At 34.5% G+C, this 22,158-nt stretch overlaps 2 protein-coding genes across 4 annotated transcripts in view; both read right to left on the reverse strand.

Moving 5' to 3' along the window:
• The window catches only part of LOC134671696 (phospholipid phosphatase 3-like), a 130,722-nt gene that overhangs the window by 79,815 nt on the left and 28,749 nt on the right, over positions 1 to 22,158 (reverse strand). The gene's annotated exons all lie outside the window — the stretch shown is intronic.
• LOC134672139 (uncharacterized) lies at positions 14,914 to 19,990 on the reverse strand. Its single transcript, XM_063530044.1, has 2 exons — positions 19,449 to 19,990; positions 14,914 to 18,875 (listed from the first exon to the last, which is right to left on the reverse strand). Exons 1-2 carry the CDS (start codon positions 19,583 to 19,585, stop codon positions 15,134 to 15,136), a joined length of 3,879 nt encoding a protein of 1,292 aa, XP_063386114.1. The 5' UTR covers positions 19,586 to 19,990; the 3' UTR covers positions 14,914 to 15,133.

The following is a 22,158-nucleotide window of genomic DNA, read 5'->3' on the forward strand; positions in this document are numbered from 1 at the left end:
CCGCGATAACGACAAGATAAGCTGTAACAGCGGTATAATGAATGTCACATGGACTTGACAAGTCTTATCGACTTGTTATGGACTTACGGGAACGTTTGGACCGCTAAGTATGTGTGTAACTGTTTCTTTGAGATAATAAGTCTGGAGTATCTACAATAACTGTATTGGTGTTACAAAAGGCTACTTTAAAATTGCTTTCTAAGTAAATAAATAGCCGTCTGCTAACAGAATTACAATGTTTGTGTGTAAAGTTATAAAAAATATTTTGTATAATTCGCCCTAATCGGCTCGTAGAGAGAGCCGGCGATGCAGTGGTAATAACGCCATTAAAGGCCCGATTAGAACTTTAAGATACGTCAAATATTATGCCTAGATACTCTAGATACGATATTGATTAGATGTCAGTGTCAAAAGTGACGTTTTTGTTTGAAGAAACGTCACTTTTGACACTGGCATATCCGACTCATATCGTATCTATACCACAATATTTGACGTATCTTAATGTTCGAATCAGGCCGCAAGTCTAATCTCTCCTTAACAAGGGAGATGTTGGATATATTATATTGTATTAATTTCCGCCGTGTGGTAGCCGGCTTTAGAATAGCGCCAACCTTCACATAGGATAGGGTGTCGTACGAGGCGACTAAGTCCACAAACGAAGTAAGAAGCTATTTCGTCACAGGGGAGATGGTCCTCTTAGCATTGTTTTGCAATCCATCTAGGAGAAGGATACTCCAAAATAAAACCCGGAATGGAGTTTCCGTAAGGCGCGAGTAGGGTCCAACCTGAAATATGCGGCAGATTCCTGCAGCTGACCTGTCTCCACACGTATTGGCTCGCCTTTCCTGTGGCATAAGACAGTGAAGCCGAGAGGGTAATGCAGGTGCTGGGCATCCCTGCGTTTCCTTAATTCCGTCCCAGGCGGTGTAATGTATGTTACACCATAAATCGTCTGCAATAGACGTAAAGGCCAATGATGATGATTAATTTCAAAGATGTGTTGAAGCGGCATATGAAGAGAGCTCATATAGAGCCATCAACATGGGAGACACTAGCTGGTGACCGTCCACAGTGGAGGCATATTGTGCAGACGCAGGTGCGTGAGTTTGAAGCCAGGCGACGCACATAGCTCGACGTTAAGCGTGACGAGCTAAAGGCCTGACCACCTGTGGCCATCACGTACAATTACGTCGGAGGGGTGCTGACATGCAGCGAATGTGGCCGCACATTTGCTGCAAGGATTGGCTACGTCAGTCACCTGAGAGCGCACCAGCGACGCTCTCAGCTGTAGCATAGCAGTCGCTGTAGCCGAAAACGGCTAGGAGGAGATGATGATGATGATGATTGTATTCATTTAATATTGTACATAAAATACCTACATTAAAATTTACATTGTTTTATCGTCAAGACTAGCCAAATGGACAACTGACTTTTTGCAGTTTTAACTCTTATAGAGACCCCACACTAGCGTCTATATAATATATGGTCTCATTCAGCGTGAAAAATGGCGTCGCTGCGCATGCGCAGTGCCGGCAATGATGTGTCGAGCAGCAGCCATAGAGTTGACTATACTTCGTTTTTTTTAGCATTAGAAATTAGGTAAACAATCCTGATGTGTCTTTTAATTGAAAAACACATTTTAAAAATAAGTTACGGCAAATATGTAACAATTATGAATCTAATACGATCATTTATATTCTTCTGCTTTCATAAGTAATAGTTTTTGAATTTTAAAAAGCGTTTTTCAATTAAAAGACATGTCAAGATTGCTTACCTTCTTGCAAGTTCTTTCTAATGCTAAAAAAAACGAACTATAGACGCAGACGCTCAGGAGACGCTAGTATGGTGTTGTTGTGTGGCTCTTAATAAAAAAAAACGTACCTTCTTTTTACATGATTTCCACACACAAACAACTACTTACTTAATACCAAAATAGTTATTTATTCGATAATCCTAAGACTATTATTCGCTCTGAATCATAAGTCAGACATGTTCATGGAATAATAATGTAAAATTAATAGCTATAACAGTTTCATCTGAATCAGTTCTGAGGGCCTTAATGCCCACGTTCAACGTGTTGCCTCTGTATCGCACTTGTAAATTCGTACGTAAGTGTGACAGGAAGGTAACACGTGTAACGTTGTTCGCGGTAGGCCCTCTGAATTCTTCCGATAGCCGGCGCCCGCGCACTAATTATGCGCTTTAATTCGGTCAAGTGCGAGTCGGAGTTGCGTGTTCTGGGTTTCGTAATAAAATACCATCATACGTTATTTTCAATGTGTTTATTTATGCCTTTACCTGTGTTCATCGGATTAAGTTTCGTTAAATAATCCCCAAATAAAGCACTCGTTATGTAAATTGAACCCCCCCTCCCCTATAGTTCGTTTTTTAGCATTAGAAAGAAGCGATCTAGACATGTCTTTTAATTGAAAACGCTTTTTAAAAATCAGTAACTACATATTTATAAAAGCAGAAGAATATAAATGATCGTATTAGATTCATAATTGTTACATATTTCCCGTGACTTATTTTTAAAACATGTTTTTCAATTAAAATACATGATCAAAATTGTTTACCTTTTTTGTAATGCTAGTTAAAAAAAAACGAACTATTAAAATATAAATTTCATCTTTTTCTAATTATAAAATATATACACTGATATTTATACTTAATAGAATTCCGTGCTGCTATTTATGTGTGAATTGTGTGATGGAGCAGAACAGCCACTTACCTGTAAAAAGAAAATATTTTTTTATTGAACAAGATTAAAAGTCTTGGAATAAGTATAATAAGATAAGATAAAATTTATTTCATTGACAAATATCCAAAAAATACAATAATAACACACTCTACACTACGGAACCCTAAAAACAAATGCATCTCTATGAATGCAGCTATTCATCTAATAACAGTTCGGCTAGTTCATTGCTCTTTAAGCTTAGCGAGCGTTCGACTTAAGTGAAACCAGGCGTGGCTCACTCCGTGATTTCGTCGCTTTGCTACAGGTAGAATTTTGGGGTTTGCCATAAGCCGCGCGTGGCGCTGTCGCCACCTAGCGGCCATATCTGTGCTGATCGTGACAGACGCATTTTGTTAGAGAGTGAGTCTTCTGTACCTAGTATAATACTATTATTTATTCAGTGGCGAAACCAGTAAGAAAGGTGCGTTGGGATGTAGGTACTAAGTCACATTTAGTATTTTTTTCCCATTTTGTATAATCAACATTGAAATTGAATAAAGTAATAGCACTTTTTACTCTATAAAGTAGCAACACTTAAAACTCGACTACTTAAGTACCTAAATATTATATCAAAGGCGCGATGTTGCGAACCTAAGGTACGAGTATATCCTTCTTGTTTAAACTGTTTTCCATAATCATAATTGGTATTTGTATTCGACATACTAAACTAATATTTTAACTGTCTAACCTAACTAAGCCAATCTGTCATTTTAGTACCTTGGTTAACAGCTGAAACCTTTCGCCTTCGCTCGCTACGCTGTATGAATAACAGCCCATTTCACGCCTACGGTGCAACAAACTTAGCTCAACTTGGCGCCAGCACTTTAATAATACACTAATCCTTATCCTTATTATTGAGACATTAAAGTTTAATTTCCTTTATCACAGCTGTATGAGTAAAATTGTAACTATTTTCCTGTAAAATGCGTATCATAACATTCTTATTTCTAACGTCTTAAGGTAAGAAATTGATTGAAGGAATCATATTAATAACTTGGTAGCTTAACACGTGTCTTACAAAGTTATCTTTACCATCACATTGACCTTTATAACAAATGATTAAAGTTTATAATCGTTTGTTTTGAATGTTTTTATGACGGTAGTAGACTAATTGCATTCATAGTAATGACGCCTCGGTAAAATTGGTGCATTGTGTGTGCATATTCGTAGAAGAAAGCGTAAATAATGTATGAAACCAGTAGGTTCTAACGGCCATTTTGGTTTTGTGTTCCAAGTTTGAAATTTTACCGACCATGGTATTGCTTATGGTAAGTTCAAGGTCTTGTATGGTATGTGGTACAGTCAGCAGCAATAGTTGCTAAGCAAGCCAGGTGTTCAAAATTATCTTAACGAGCCTTTATTGTTAAGAGAATAAGACCGCGTCAAGGTAATTTTGAACACCTCGCCCGCATAGCAACTTCTGCTGCTGACTGTACTGTTGCTATGCAATCATCATCATCTCAGCCATAAGAGGTCCACATCCACTGCTGAACATAGGCCTCCCCGGCTATGCAATACTTAAACGAAAACAATTGTATATTGAATGTGCATCTAAATTATATTTGAAATATTGTATTGACATGAGCGCACTAAAATTGCACTGCACGTTTCGAATATCTTAAATATCAACAGATTTTTAGCCTAATCCGATTCGCTGTGATTCAATTCGCCTCTGTCTACCCTATGTCCGAAGACTTATTTTATAGTTTGAGACAACAGAGGGTCTATCGCGAACCACGTTCGACGTGTTGCCTCATCCCCGTCACACTTACGTACGAATTTACAAGTGCGACAGAGAAGCAACACGTCGAACGTGGTTCGCGGTAGGCCCGCTAAAAAAATCGTAATTGAGATCCTTTTTTAAATTGGTAGAAACGTGTAGAGTCTATGATATTAAAACTCCCTGATAAGAAACAAAGCATTTTCTGTTCCATTGCCAGGCGTGACTCACTCCGCGATTTCGTCGCTTTGCCACAGGTAGCTAAAAGTACATCCGTTCCACCCCAATTTTGGGGAAAGCCATAAGCCGCGCGTGGCGCTGTCGCCACCTAGCGGCCATATCTGTGCTGATCGTAACAGATGCGTTTTGTAAGAGAGTGAGTCTTCTGTACCTAGTAGTCCTAGTACTATTATTTATTCTGTTCCATTGCGTTGCCACGCCCGCATTGTTTATTAACCAATAATTAATCCCTCATCGACGGTTCGTTACGCCTACTTAATTTAAAGTTCATTGGTATCAGGCCAGATGACTATGTTTAACCCAAGTTTTAACTATAATATCTTCTTCTTCCTCGCGTTATCCCGGCATTTTGCCACGGCTCACATAGGAGCCTGGGGTCCGCTTGACAACTAATCCCATGATTTGACGTAGGCACTTGTTTTTACGAAAGCGACTGCCATCTGACCTTCCAACCCAGAGGGGAAACTAGGCCTTATTGGGATTAGTCCGGTTTCCTCACGATGTTTTCCTTCACCGAAAAGCGACTAGTAAATATCAAATGATATTTCGTACATAAGTTCCGAAAAACTCATTGGTACGAGCCGCCGCTAGGCCACCAGCGCTTCTATAATATATCTAATCCATATCGTATCTAGTCGTAATATTTGATGTATCTTAAAGTTCGAATCGGACCGATAGACATACCGATTCGACATACTATCAATCTGGCAAGTTCTGTCAAGAAAAACTTTCGAAAAACCATCATCTTGTGGGTTATTTAGACGCCATCACGAGTACTATAGAATGAGACCAAGAAAAAAAGTGTCCCCAGGTTTTCATACAAATTTTGGGTGTCATTATTGTGACGATGACGGTCCAAAATATATGTGAAAATGTGTCACAAAACTGTATTCTTTTATAAATCGATAGTCCTCGTGATTCCGAGTAGAAGTAACCCAAAAGTTTTAAGTGAAAATGCCCACAAAGTAGACAAATCAGGACCCCTATTCGACAAGCGACGTTTGACGTATCGTGTTGATCTCCCGTTGATGTGGGAAAAATCATAAGTTCTCGAATACGTACAATGTCAAAATTTGACATTAACAATCCACAGTTAGGGTGACAAGCAAACCAAACCGAACCACCCTTAGTTTAGAGTGGAGTTTTGGTTGTACCAAATGATATTATCCACCGTTGATGGAATCAACACTCAGTATGCAATAAAATCAACTGTTGATTTGACGTGGATGCGAAATCTGACAGTTGTACATGTCGAATTTGGCCCCAGTTCTCGAGTGCAATTACCCACTGTAATGAAAACATTGAAAACATTGCAACTGAAACACAGCTGGCAACTGTTGTAAAAACACATCTAATTGACGGTTAAAATGTGTTGCGTAACTGTTTGTAACGTCTGTAGCTCTCGTAACTTTCCTTATGCTACGGATGTTATAACAGCATTTATATCTGTTTTACGGCTCAACTTTATTGCAGCAAAAGTCGCAAATATCTGCTAAAGTACGTAAGGATACAGGTACAGGTACAGAGGCGTAAGGGCCACTTGCCCCATCCCACTAACCCGGGGTTAACCCGTTAACCCAGTGTCAAATAAATATTATAAATATTATAGGACATTCTTACACAGATTGACTAAGTCCCACAGTAAGCTCAAGAAGGCTTGTGTTGTGGGTACTCAGACAACGATATATATAATATACAAATACTAGTAGAAAGTATTCCCCGATTCTGGCCCCGCCTCTCAGTGGTCCCCGATCCTGACCCCAAGGCCGAGCCACCGCCCCTGCTGAACCTAAAAAAAAAAAAAAAAAAAAAAAAAAAAAAAAAAAAAAAAAAAAAAAAAAAAAAAAAAAAAAAAAAACAAATAGCCCCCCATTTGAATTGATTGCGCTAGGTCTCAGCAGTGCCCGGCGCCTCCTTCAGGGACTTACGAAATACGCTAATTAAACAATACACCTTGTTCACCACGGTAACAATAGGCTTATCGACCCTTTTCTATTGTTCGATCTCGACTCGGGCGCGCTATTGTGTTACCGAGCATACTACCTGCCTGGACCCTTTCCTTAACCCACCGACGTCTCCATTCATGCCTTCTTTATGTGTGTATACTGTAGGTGTTTGTGATAGGTATTTTGCAATAGGTATTAGCGACAGCTATTTGCAATAGGTATTAGCGATAGGTACTTATTTGTGATGCATAGCTACTCTAACTATCAACTCTAATAACCCGCATTATCTTATTACCTCTTGGAGCTATTTCGATTTATAAGGAATACAGTTCTAACCTTCTTCTGACGTAGAATTTACACTAGTAATCCTTTGGCAGCCTAAACTAACCTTAACCTTTTACCAAACCTAACTTATTCTTCGAAAACCTAACCTAACTAAAATCAACCTAACTCATTTCAAACTAACCTGCTTTCACCTAGTCTTCCGATATAAAGTAAACTCGTAGTTACTTGTTTCTTTCTATTATTTAAAAAAATAACGAGGCGTGTGAGGCATTTCTTGTGCACTTGTGTTCATTGTTATAATAGCTTAATTGTTTTATTGATAGACGTCTATTATATTTTATACTGACAATGGATTTATTGTTTCCTATACCTATTCTTTTATAATTTGGGTTTGAGTAAAGATAACGTCTGTTTAGATGAACTTGTTGATACATGTTACTTTGTGTGATTTAAAAAAAAGAACGAGACATGTCAACTGGTTTCAACATGATTTAGTCTAATACATCAACATTTCTTGTGCGTTGCTATTCATTGTTATAACAGCATAATTGCTTTATTAATAGACGTCTATTATATTTTATGCTGACAATGGATTTATTGTTTCCTATACCTATTCTTTTATAATTTGGGTTTGAGTAAAGAGAACGTCTGTTTAGATGAACTTGTTGAGACATGTTACTTTGTGTGATTAAAAAAAGGAACGAGACGTGTCAACTGGTTTCAACATGATTTAGTCTAATACGTCAACATTTCTTGTGCGTTGCTATTCATTGTTATAACAGCATAATTGCTTTATTGGTAGACATCTATTATATTTTATACCGACAATGGATTTATTGTTTCCTATTATGCTTTTGAATTTGGGTTTTAGTAAAGAGAGCGTATGTATTAGATGAACTTGTTGAGACATGATTTTAACGGTACTGTACCCTGGTCATAGTGACACAGTATAAAAGCCGAAGAGAAATGAGTTTGAGTAAGTATTACCGTCGTGGCAGTCCACTGTATCAGAGCTCCTTGTATCTATTGCAGTATATAGAAATATAGTGTTAATTCAACAGTGAAGTGTTTAAGTGTTTATAGAAAGACCCAACAATGGATGTAAGTATGTCTTTTATTACCGTAACTTACTTTGTTTTGTTTTCACTTGTGTTCTTTGTGTTTTAACTATCAAGATTGTAGACAGTGTGTAAATTATTGTTTTATATTGTTTCAGTTCACTGAAAATACTTTCAAGAACTATTACTACCCGGATAATAATAAAGACGAATCAAGCGATGAAGAGGGTACGCTTGGTTTCAAAGTTAAACAAGCCATCGCAAAGAAACGTTCAGGAAACAATATCGATAGTTTCTTTGAACGACCTAAAAAGCAACCCAAAATTGTAAAACGGTCTTCGAATGTGAGCAAAAGTTCACCAGACGGTGTTGCAAACTTATCATCCGGACAAGACGACGGGGCGTATGCATCACATTTGATTAAAATCGAGATATATGATATGCAAACAATTAAAAACGTCCCACCCATGGAACACTGGAAGCATGCGGACTTCAGATTGAAATATTTTGCGTTGGAAGACGATTTGGAGCTACAAAATACGCGAAATATTATTTATAACATAACAAAGCAATTAGCTTCTAAGGACAGTAGTGTGAAATATTTTATAGATAATAAGAAACAGTGATAGTTATAATTATTAATGATAGTAGTAGCTTAATGATTGTGTTAACGTATTTCTCATTTTTTACCTCTCCTTAAGTACATTTTCCATGTAACAGATTTTTTTGTGTCGTCTCGTTTTTAAGTAACAAAGAATGTTAAGAAATATTTTGTAAATAATAAAATTAAAAAAAAAAAAATTTAGTTGTGAATGGTCTTTGTATTATATGAAAAAATAAAAAATCTTATTTAAGTACACGTATTATTTTATTTCACAAAAAATGTTTTAAACATATTCCTTAATATAAGGTCATTACATACAGAATTATCAGAAAACAAACTTAGCATATCTTTCATAGTTTTTCCATGATATTTAAAATACAAATAAACTAAACAATATTCACCACAAACTGAAGTAAAATGGTTTTGAAGAGGTTTATTGTTATAAAACCACTGTCTGGTGTTTCTTTTTAAAAATAAGTTATGGTGTATGGCAACCCAGTGGGAGCCTGGTTTCGTGTCAGGGTCCAAATTACTAACAATAAAGACAGGTAGATCGACCCAAATAGGTATTTTGTTAGCAGCAAAAACATTTGTTTCAAAAAGTGGGTTTAATTTCTTCATACAAAATTGTATCTCATTAGTATCCATAATTACTTAATTAATAACAATTTTGTCTTGATGATGCTGCAAACAATGTCTACAACAAAATAAAGTAAACGAAAGAAAACATTGTATTTATATAATTATGTTTTTCAACTATTATAATCTACAGATACATCACGGTTTTTGTTTATTTCAATAATGTTATCAAATTCTGCATAAACGATACAATTAATGGTGCTAGTTAGAGCCGAATCAAAGCGTACTTCTATCCGAACACTTCCATGTCTAACAAGATTCCAATGTGAAGTTGAACTAGCAGATAAATCTGGGGTTAAATCAAAACATAACAAACAATAACCTCCACCATAATCTGTTCTACTTATTCCATTACCTTCGTTGTGAAAATGAATACCAGTTCCGGAAAATAAGGTGTGATATGCCGCCGCTATTAAACCAGAACTAAATGACGGTTGTAATGTTTTAGAAGGAATTTCATGACCATCTACAAACAAACTAAATGAATTCATATTATAGTTTTGAAAATTAAATGGATTCAAAGCTAAATTTCCATTAAAACCTGAATTTGATACAAATCCAATAATACACCGTTTAGGAATTTGTCCGAGAAATATATTATCCAATGTTTTACCCTGGACCCCTGATGGTATTGTGAGAACCTTAACTTCTGCTCTCGTAATGGGGTACTTCGCAGTCGTTGTTGCCAATACTTTTTGATGGGCTAACAAAACGCTAGGATTAATTTTTGTTCTTCTAACAATGAGACTAGCATCTGTTATTTGTACTTTAAATTTTTTATCTTGATGACAAATTAAATTAAACGATTCTTTTGATCGGACTAACTTAATACGCAATTCAACGCCATTTATCAAGAATTTCTCTTGGTTAAATATATCGCCATGCAAATGTCCAATCATTTCCACTTGCTTACTCTCTTTGATAAATTCTAGTCTTTTCTGAAATCCTTTGTTGTTGGCGTCAACGGTATCCATAAAATCTGGGGTATCCTCATACCATAACCCACAAGTAAGATGGGTTTTTTTGGCTGCCGGTCCATAGTTGAGAAGATTTTCCATATAAGCACGGTAAGCATATGTATTGTTTGGGGGTGATATGAGTTTTTGATTTAAATATACATCAAGTTGGTTGAAAAGGGAATGTAGCCAGTTATTGGTGGGTCCAACTCCGGCATCTGCTTTTAATTTTGTCCCATCTTGATTCAACACTTTAGCAGTAATATGTAACATTGTGTGTGATAAATCAATGTAGTCATCTCCTGATCCAGGTACTTGAAATTCAATGGGGCCATCATCACTTAAAGATGAAATTGGTTTGTAATGAATCCAATGTCCGCTTTCAATACTTGTTTGAGTTGATGGAAGGGCAAATATATCTAATTCTGATTTTGCACATTCACATGAATGATTGTGTAGAAATGACATTATTTAACTTGAAAATATATCGTTATTTTTATTATTATTTTTACTTCCTCTTCGTCGCGATGCTTTTCGAGTAATGAGCGGTTCTCTTCTTTTATTCGACATTTTATACCCAGATCCTGACATGAGAGAATCAATTTTTTCATCAGCCTTTCTTTTTAGGTTAGCGCTCGCTTCCTTAAATCGTGATCGAATGGAACTATCCATAGGACGAGAATTTACCATATCAGATAACAGACCAACCCCTGCCCCTAAGGTTTCTTTTCCAATGGTTTTTAAACCGCTAGATAACAAAGGGAGCACTGATCTAAATAGTCCACCCAAAAAACTGCCTATACCATGTCCTCGTTGGTATGGAACTCCCTTATAGACAATACCTATCCCAGAGCCGGCTTGGTGTGAATAATAATGTTCGTAAGGACAAGAGACTGACGATCTGTTGTAAATCATTTTACTCGTTGAAAGTGTAGCTTCACGCAAGAAGATCCAAATTGAAATGGTACTCTGACACCAGTCGTTGTTCTTATATCTATTTCAATTGTATCGAACTCTCTTCGTAAAACTGGTACATAATGAGCGGGTGAGAAGATGTGAGTTTTATAAGCTCCATAAATGAACTTAGTTGGATCTAAAGGTATTATTCTGAGTAATGAAGTAATAACATCTCCGACTACTTGTGGATGTATTATATCAGTATAAACAAATATTTGAGATGGTAAACCTAAATATAAATTTGCAGGGTTTTTTCCTAATGTATTTTGTTTTAAATTTGTTCTCGGTTTAAAACCCAATTGCAGACTTAGTATCGGAGTTGTTATGATAGATGTTATTTCTTTATTTGTTGTTGCTATTCCAACCAGTTTTGTTAATCCATCATATCGAAATTTTACGTTATTTTTTAACTGTGGGTTTTCATTAAACGCTTGAAGAAAATGATCTATATTATCATATGTAGTGGCTGGTATATGAGTTTTTATATCCACTATTTTTGTAGTTTTATCGGTGGGTGATAACACCGTTTTCTTTAAATAAATGATGTTTTCGTGCTCTTGAACATTATACATGGAACAAGGGTATTGAAATTCCACCAACCCAACTACCCATTCTCCATCCAATTTAATGGTCTTTGGTAATTTAGTTAAGAAATGTGCAGTCGTGTTATCCGTGTAGTAATCTGATGAACTATTACTTAACAAAGTTAGATAAAAACTATTTTCACTCATATTTTCTTTAAGTTTGATTCAGGTATCCAAGAATTAAATTTATTAGGATAACCTTGCCACTTAACTAGTATTTCCTTTCTGCCAGCAACTCGACGCGAGCGTATTATTTTATCAATTTTATACTCGTTGGAGGGGAGGTAAGTTACTTTTTGTAATTCTTTAGAATAAAATGTACCAATGATGGGTTCACCTTCTAAATCCTTTATTGTATAAACAACTCGTGGCGATCTATTAATAATCGAATCAATAATAAATATTTCATCACTCCAATTACTTTCATAACCTTTTTGAAACACATGCTTATATTTAGTGATTCTAACATGATCACCTACATTTAGTTTTTTAGTTTCTGATGAAATTTGCCTATCTTTTTTGCGATCATATAAATTACACCAAACAGTCATAATATTATTAGAGCTAACATCAACTGGGCGCATTTTAATGCTAGAATGATAGCTATGGTTGTAAGAATGTAAAAGATCTTGTAATATATTTGTGTAGTTATATGTATTCTTATGAGTGAAGTAACGCCACATTTTCATTTTAAGTGTTCTTTGAAACCTTTCTACTATACTTGCTTTAATGTCGGGGTTATTAGTGGTATAATAATTAATATTTTTGCTCTTAAAGTAATCTCTAACCGCCCTTGAAACAAATTCTGTACCTTTATCAGATTGGATGTGACGGGGAACAGAGTTGGCTTCAGTAAATATGCTTTCAAAACATTGTTTAACAGTTGCTGAATCCTTCTTCTTCATGGCTCTTGCAAAAGCATATTTACTGAATACATCAATAACACAAAGAATATATTTGTACCCATCATTATATTGACTATAAGTACTCATATCACTTAAATCGGCTTGCCAAAGTTCATTAAAGTTCGAGAGAATGTATTTATTTCTAGTAAATCGTCTATGAGTAGGTTTATGCAGCGTGTACGTATCTTGAGATTGTAACCATTTTTTCACTTCCTCTTTGTTCATTTGACCTTTCATTTCCTTTGATAAATTATTTAAACTGCTATAGCCAGCTGGATTAGAGACATCATAGTAGATTCTGTTAATGTCTAATAAGGAGTCCATCTTTCCCACTCTATTTTCTTTCCGGATCTCTTTTGCTCCCGTGTAGCAAGAGGTGTAGAAGTATTATTATCTTTATCTGTTGAGGCTCTCGTCTTCACAGATGTGGAGGGGGTAAAGGGTTCAATCAAAGGAGTACCTTTAATAAATGCTAAATTTGTAGGATTACCTATGCATGACCTAGGAACTTCGATATCTTTTAAAAGTAAAGCAAACACTTCCCATCCAATTGGCTTAGGACGTTTAAGACATCTAACGGTGTCGCTTACCAAATCAGTAATATTACTATTTTGAATGGTTTGGTTATTTATAACAACTTCACCAGTCTGTTTCCACCAAATTTTCGGTTTACTTGAAACAATGTAATCTAACAACGTTCGAGCTCTTCTTTCATAAGATTTAGGTAATATGTTTATAATTTTTGATGGACTGATTGGCATTAGTTCTTGATTTATTTCACCAGGTGGTGTATTAAACGATGACGGTGTGGCTGCTTCAGTTATATTATCTGTAACTGACTCATTATTTTCATTCTCCTCCTTTTTGTTCACTTTTGTTTTTATAATATCATTACTTTCGTTGATGACTTGATCTAGCCCCTCCATCACGATGGGTATTCTAAACGGTTTTCGATCTGTTTCAATAAAATGTAGAAATCTTTGTAATGCTTGAGAATATAACGTCCACTTTTCGCGATCATTCATTTTACTTTTAAGGATCTTTTGCATCTCTCCATCTAGCCGAGATGAGGAATTTTCGGGTGGACTCTCATTCCGTTTCAGTCTTTCAATAAAATCTGATTCTACTAATAACATTTTTTTTGTGTTTTCCATTTTGCTTATGATAAAGAGTTCACTAAAGCACTTAAAACTGCACCTAAAATAATAGGTAGAAATGCGCCTCCTTTTTGAACTATAACAGTTTTTCTTATTTTATGTTTCCCTTTCGAAACTAATTTTCTTAAAATATCTTTATATTTTTTTAGTTTCGTCTTTTCTTTTTTTTCTAATGGAATTTTCCCATTTAGGACGTTATAAATACACTCACAAATAATGTTGATCTCTTCATCGTCACAAGATTTAAGTAACGCAGTACGATATTTGGGTTTAAGCAACTGCAATGCTTCAAGTAAATGTTTATATGTGTTTACTCTTGCATGCATCATGTAGAACTGACTAAAATATGCTGATTTTTATCATATTTAAACCCCTTTTTAGGTACATACACTGTGCAATGCCCATCGAACGGAAATATTTTTGTTTTGAAACGGCATATGTCATTTGTATTTTGTTTCAGGTCAATCATGAGGTAACCATGAGCCTCCTTTGTAGCATCTTTGTAGGCTTCGTCCACAAACTTTGAGTTTTCTGGGTAAACTTGTCGTGACAGGTAGCGTATTTGAGTTTTATCCCTGGGATTTTTAAAAAATACAATGTAGCTTGTATTCAATGAAATATCACGTTGACCTCGACCTTGATGAAATATGTTTTGTGTAATATAAAAAACACTTAAGTTTCTATGATGACTACCTTTCGTAAAAATGTCAACGATTCGTCCATCTGATTCTCTCATCAAATCATCTATAATAAGAAGTTTAGGTTTCTTCCCATCAAAAATTGAAAAATCTGGTATTCCTTGACTATAATTTACATTTTCCAGATTGTAGAGAGGTTGCATTTCATCATAACACCAAATAATTTCATCAAATTCAACATTACATATCTCTTTGGAGTTATTCAAAAAGTTTGTGACAAATTGAGTTTTACCACAGCCACTAGGACCTGCGACAATGGTGGTGAAAGGATGATAAAAGTGAATCATTATTAAATATCGTAATCTATGTGTATGTGTGTGTGTGGGTGAGTGTTGATATGTTAACGGATGGACTTTAAATGGTAATATTCAGAAAGAAGATTACTATTTAAACAACTCAGATATAGTAGAAAAAAACAAAAGGATTACGTAAAAAAATAAATTTATTATATATGATCACACTTTTAACATTAATTTTTTTGTTTCTTATTTACAAAACTTCCTTAAAAGATATAATAAAATAAAATTCATACATTTTTTTTTTACATGTTTACAAGTAATATCTTAAAAATATACAATGTACAAACAATAATTTGGAATTCGAATGTTCTGTGTGATTAAATTACAACTTAAAAAACTTTTTAATTATTGCGGTATTTTATAATGACCCCACGCAAGAGTGTCAGAAGAGTTTTCTAATAAGTATCGTTTTGTATCTTCATGCGATAATGATATTTTATTTATTTTTTGAGTGAATATTATATGTTTTATAGACTTAAATCTTAGCATTTGAGCGCGTTGCAAATTTTTATTAAATAAACACGTTTTGTAATTGTCAAGAGTAAATTTTTTTGTAACACATTTATTGACTCCTTTGGCTTTTGATAAAACACCGTATTTTTCAGTTTTCTCATCATTCTCGTCATATTTTTCAACATCTAAGGTATACATTTTAGATCTCAGACCTACGAATTCTTTTAAAATTCTACCATTATTTTCATCTTTGAAAAACCCTAATCGCTTTTTATTAATTAACGGCAAATCATATTTATTGTTAGGAGGATAGTCAGATGTATCAAAATATAAATTAAGGTCTGATTTTATATCTGCGTAATAATTTTCCGTGAAAATTTGATATACTAAGCTATCAGTATCTGTATAAAGAAGCTTAAGATTGTCTGGATATTTGGTTTTCATGTAGCTGTAGTGAAAGTCATACATCAAAGTTTTTGATATATCTAATACGCAAAATCCCAAATAAATCGGTTTATTATAAAATATTCTAGTTTTATTCAACTGAACGGCCACTAAATTCTCAGAGAATATGGATAAACTATGGAACTCGGGTTTCGCTATCAAAGATTGAACCCCCTGCGTTTTTCCTCGATTTTCCCAGTTATTTAATAATTTGACATTTACACGTTTTGCAACATTTTCCATGGTCTTACCGAACACTGAATTATTCATTAGTTTAAAGAAATCTTTTTCAAAATCGGATGATGCCTGTGATCGCATGTGGGTGTTCAAATCTATGTAACTTTTTAACCACATAGACTGCTGAAATTTAAGAATGCGATGGATTTTACTCAATTTCAAACCATTTTTTAAACACTGTTTTAGATTTCTATAGTGAATGACATAATTCGTTTTTTTATTTAAATTAGGAATTAATTTTTTTTCTTTGGAATTACCCAAACAAACGTTTTCAGGACAGAATGGCAAATCTGAATGAGAGTCATGCAACTCGTTAGGGTATTCGAGATCAACTTCTAAAATTAAACCATGATCAGCGTCATCAGATATATTAAAGTCAGTATCTGTATTTACCCATTCAAATTTACCGGTAGGAAGACATTGAGACATAGCCCACCCGTAAAGGTTATTTGCATCAAAGTACATAAGAAATGACGATGGGATATTTTGATTATAATCTGACAAAAAAATATTATTAGCCTTCGCATATCTATTACTACATTGTGATATGCCACCTCGAATATTTTTCGCTATAAAAGCTATTTTATCGATATCAGTTAGGAGTTCTAGTTTTATTTTTGTAGTTCTTAACATTGCATCCCAACTTAATCCCGGAGCAGTATAATAATGAGCGGGGTCTAATCCATACGTCTTAAGACAAAGGTTTCTAAAATTTTCAAATATATCAGTTAGTAATAAAACATCAGTTTTTAAATATAAATCAGAATAATCACCCATATTTTTGCATTGAAAATGAGACCAAACATCTTTTGCGTGATCATAATCCTCCTCTGAGATGTGACTATCAGACAAGGAACTAAAGAAATCATCTTTAGAGGGAAGAGCTGTTAAGTTTAAAGAATCGTATGATGACATGTGTTCATAGGGATATACACCCTTTCGTAATAAGCGTTTAAAATCCTCCTCGCATGAAAAATTCAATTTTAATTCATGAAATTGTTCAGGCAACAAGTTTTTTGCCAATTTGTCAAGACTACTGGACATAAATTTAAGTGAATCAACAAATCTCAATTTAACTGTGCGATTATTTATTTGCAAGTTCTTAGAAAATGAAATGTATTTCTCTTTGTTCTCTGGAATCAGTTCAATGTCGCCTTCCATCAAACCAAGCCCATGCACTATAAAATGACTATCATAGTTACACAAATTATGGAAAAATACAGGTACAAAATTAGGTGCCCTGTATTTTTCAGAACAAAATTTATGTGCCACTCCTTCATAAAGACCAGTATGGTAATTATAGGAAATGACTGAATCCTCGTTTAAATTTTTATCACAAATATAACATGTACTACTCTGAGAAATATGCACATTATTTGCATTAGATAAAGGCAATGGAGTTTTTACAAAAGTATTTCTCCTACAAATGGCCTTTAAGTCTTGTTCCATATACTTCATAAATTCCTGGGTGCAATTTTTGCCTTTATATGTTCTGTACACTGACAATTTATCATTATAAGAACATTTAATATAGTATCCAAAACTATATACCTCATGTTTTTGTATATTTGTTGTTGAGGATGTAGTAGGATTAATTTTACCTGTTTGAATCGGGTTTAGAAAGGCCTCGAAATCAGCATAAATAACAAAAGGTACCCTTAATTTACGTTCATAATTATCGAAAGTAAGTATATTGGAGGAAACGTTTTCATTGAACCAGTTTTTCTTTTTATCCTGTTCTGAAGGTAAATGTGTACAAACATGGAAACAATCGTTTCTTTGATGATTCATTAAATTGTCACGAGTTGTAAAGTTCGACAAACAACCATCACAAATATGTGCGGCATGCTGTGTATTTGATAATTGTTTGGATACTAACCTAGATAAATTTTTGATATAGCAATAATGCCCCTTACTGTCTTTGGATATGTACAATAAGTTCAAGTGGGTAGCTTTTTTGCACTTTGTTAAGTGTAATGGGCCTACTACATCATGTATTTTACTTTTCGAATTGTATTCAAGACCAAAAACGTTTATACTTATATCATTCATTTTTTCAAATTTCTGAATATCTCCAACTTTAAGTGGGAAAGTTAAATTTCCAAAATTTAATTTATTTTTATGCGCTATATACGATTTCGTAGTATTTGAACGATGACTTGTAGGTGGATACAAGCCTGACAATACAGCCCATCTAAAACATTCATGATCACTATTTTTTACATTAATAACTGCTTTTCTGTTCTGAATATCACGTGGTAATTCGATATAGGAAGAACCACGCAATGGATTAAATTTGTTTACATTGACATCTAGATAGTTAAATTTTACTAAACTCCATCCACTATCTTTTCTCTCAAAGTTAAATAATTTTGTTAATATATCTTTAACAACTGACTCGAAAATCTCATCTTTGTCGCTGCTAACATCAACTACATTGTTACATAATTGGAAATCAAATGTATTATTTACTTGTTTGCTCTCTTGAGTAAAATCCGCATTTAAAATAAAGTTTACTTTTAAAGCATGGTGATCAGTGAGGGAACGATCCAATAATGCAAAGATTTTATCTTTATTTCCTAGTAAAATAGATTCGGGAGTAAATGGTTGGTGAACATTTTCATTTAATAGTATTCTGTAAGTGGCCACCCTATTCTTAAAAGCATTTTCAATTAACTGAACATTAACCCATTCAATGTCAGCCCTTAAAACATTATTTTTGTGAAGATTACTATTTAAATGATTTTTAAAATATCTTTTAGAGACAAACTTATTACACACAGAACATTCAATTTCATGATTATTATTTGTACTCACAATGACATCGGGAACTGGTTCGGGTGATGTTGATGTGACAGGTTCAGCAGCTGCTGGACGGTTTTTCTTCAACAAGAATTCTTCAGTCTCCAAAACTGCAGCTGTCCTTTTTACTCCCCGTCCTATTTGAGAAGATCTATAACAATACAAAATAAACATAAATATCTTAATGTGAGATAAAATAAAAATAATTACTAAAATGGTTGGTTGTATATACTAACGTAAGTCTTTTCGACACTGCTGACAATAGGCCTGCATCATCAAAACTCCATCAATCACATCTGATGACTCAGTATTCCCCTTGGAATTTTTTATATGCCCATCACATGGTGTATAATATGGTATAATATCAGAATCATCCAGTAACGTGTGAGGTAATTTGTTTGAAATGTACCACATTCGAATATTTCTATGAAAATATGATACAATAAATTCTTTACTTAATTCCTCAATCTTATCACGAGGTAAGGTGAGACCAATATGATAATAAGTAAACACCATTATGGAAAAGGATATCACAATACAAGCACGGCACCAAAACACTGAATGATATGAACTCGAGATACCCCGCTTATATAACCAGTCCTCTCCCACCCCACGTTTATCCTAACAATTAGTTCAGGTCACAACAAGTTACGGACCCATCCTTTGTTAAACAGGTACCGGTTAAGAGTTATAAACATGTATGAACAGGAATATTTTTACTTACGCCTCTCGATGAAGTTGGCTCACAAGACGGGCAGCCTCGCATAGATCTTCATTTTCTTCTATTTCTTCACAGAGTCTGATAAGTTCAAGATCGTAGACATCACAGCTCAAAGAGTCCATTATGAAATGAGAAATCATACAGTGCTTTCTTTCATTTAAATAGTTGACTACACGTATAAGATTTCTAAGAGTGGGGACTGTGACCTTTACAAGTGAGAAGTTTAAATTAAAACTTGTTGTAATGTTATACAATAAAAATAATCTGTTACATGGAAAATGTACTTAAGGAGAGGTAAAAAATGAGAAATACGTTAACACAATCATTAAGCTACTACTATCATTAATAATTATAACTATCACTGTTTCTTATTATCTATAAAATATTTCACACTACTGTCCTTAGAAGCTAATTGCTTTGTTATGTTATAAATAATATTTCGCGTATTTTGTAGCTCCAAATCGTCTTCCAACGCAAAATATTTCAATCTGAAGTCCGCATGCTTCCAGTGTTCCATGGGTGGGACGTTTTTAATTGTTTGCATATCATATATCTCGATTTTAATCAAATGTGATGCATACGCCCCGTCGTCTTGTCCGGATGATAAGTTTGCAACACCGTCTGGTGAACTTTTGCTCACATTCGAAGACCGTTTTACAATTTTGGGTTGCTTTTTAGGTCGTTCAAAGAAACTATCGATATTGTTTCCTGAACGTTTCTTTGCGATGGCTTGTTTAACTTTGAAACCAAGCGTACCCTCTTCATCGCTTGATTCGTCTTTATTATTATCCGGGTAGTAATAGTTCTTGAAAGTATTTTCAGTGAACTGAAACAATATAAAACAATAATTTACACACTGTCTACAATCTTGATAGTTAAAACACAAAGAACACAAGTGAAAACAAAACAAAGTAAGTTACGGTAATAAAAGACATACTTACATCCATTGTTGGGTCTTTCTATAAACACTTAAACACTTCACTGTTGAATTAACACTATATTTCTATATACTGCAATAGATACAAGGAGCTCTGATACAGTGGACTGCCACGACGGTAATACTTACTCAAACTCATTTCTCTTCGGCTTTTATACTGTGTCACTATGACCAGGGTACAGTACCGTTAAAATCATGTCTCAACAAGTTCATCTAATACATACGCTCTCTTTACTAAAACCCAAATTCAAAAGCATAATAGGAAACAATAAATCCATTGTCGGTATAAAATATAATAGATGTCTACCAATAAAGCAATTATGCTGTTATAACAATGAATAGCAACGCACAAGAAATGTTGACGTATTAGACTAAATCATGTTGAAACCAGTTGACACGTCTCGTTCCTTTTTTTAATCACACAAAGTAACATGTCTCAACAAGTTCATCTAAACAGACGTTCTCTTTACTCAAACCCAAATTATAAAAGAATAGGTATAGGAAACAATAAATCCATTGTCAGCATAAAATATAATAGACGTCTATTAATAAAGCAATTATGCTGTTATAACAATGAATAGCAACGCACAAGAAATGTTGATGTATTAGACTAAATCATGTTGAAACCAGTTGACATGTCTCGTTCTTTTTTTTAAATCACACAAAGTAACATGTATCAACAAGTTCATCTAAACAGACGTTATCTTTACTCAAACCCAAATTATAAAAGAATAGGTATAGGAAACAATAAATCCATTGTCAGTATAAAATATAATAGACGTCTATCAATAAAACAATTAAGCTATTATAACAATGAACACAAGTGCACAAGAAATGCCTCACACGCCTCGTTATTTTTTTAAATAATAGAAAGAAACAAGTAACTACGAGTTTACTTTATATCGGAAGACTAGGTGAAAGCAGGTTAGTTTGAAATGAGTTAGGTTGATTTTAGTTAGGTTAGGTTTTCGAAGAATAAGTTAGGTTTGGTAAAAGGTTAAGGTTAGTTTAGGCTGCCAAAGGATTACTAGTGTAAATTCTACGTCAGAAGAAGGTTAGAACTGTATTCCTTATAAATCGAAATAGCTCCAAGAGGTAATAAGATAATGCGGGTTATTAGAGTTGATAGTTAGAGTAGCTATGCATCACAAATAAGTACCTATCGCTAATACCTATTGCAAATAGCTGTCGCTAATACCTATTGCAAAATACCTATCACAAACACCTACAGTATACACACATAAAGAAGGCATGAATGGAGACGTCGGTGGGTTAAGGAAAGGGTCCAGGCAGGTAGTATGCTCGGTAACACAATAGCGCGCCCGAGTCGAGATCGAACAATAGAAAAGGGTCGATAAGCCTATTGTTACCGTGGTGAACAAGGTGTATTGTTTAATTAGCGTATTTCGTAAGTCCCTGAAGGAGGCGCCGGGCACTGCTGAGACCTAGCGCAATCAATTCAAATGGGGGGCTATTTGTTTTTTTTTTTTTTTTTTTTTTTTTTTTTTTTTTTTTTTTTTTTTTTTTTTTTTTTTTAGGTTCAGCAGGGGCGGTGGCTCGGCCTTGGGGTCAGGATCGGGGACCACTGAGAGGCGGGGCCAGAATCGGGGAATACTTTCTACTAATACTTAAATACATAGAAAACACCCATGACTCAGGAACAAATATCTGTATCATCATACAAATAAATGCCCTTACTGGGATTCGAACCCAGGACCATCGGCTTCGCAGGCAGGGTCACTACCCACTAGGCCAGACCGGTCGTCATCAAATTGT

Source organism: Cydia fagiglandana, chromosome 16 (assembly GCF_963556715.1).
Source record: "Cydia fagiglandana chromosome 16, ilCydFagi1.1, whole genome shotgun sequence".
Lineage (NCBI taxonomy): Eukaryota > Metazoa > Arthropoda > Insecta > Lepidoptera > Tortricidae > Cydia > Cydia fagiglandana.

What these genes read in the sequence shown, in the direction of transcription:
- LOC134672139 (XM_063530044.1), bottom strand. Translation starts at nt 19,585, where the DNA reads ATGATTTCTCATTTCATAATGGACTCTTTGAGCTGTGATGTCTACGAT. An exon ending in AGCCAACTTCATCGAGAGGC is followed by an intron (nt 18,876 to 19,448) that starts GTAAGTAAAAAT and finishes GTATTGTTATAG; the next exon opens with ATCTTCTCAAATAGGACGGG.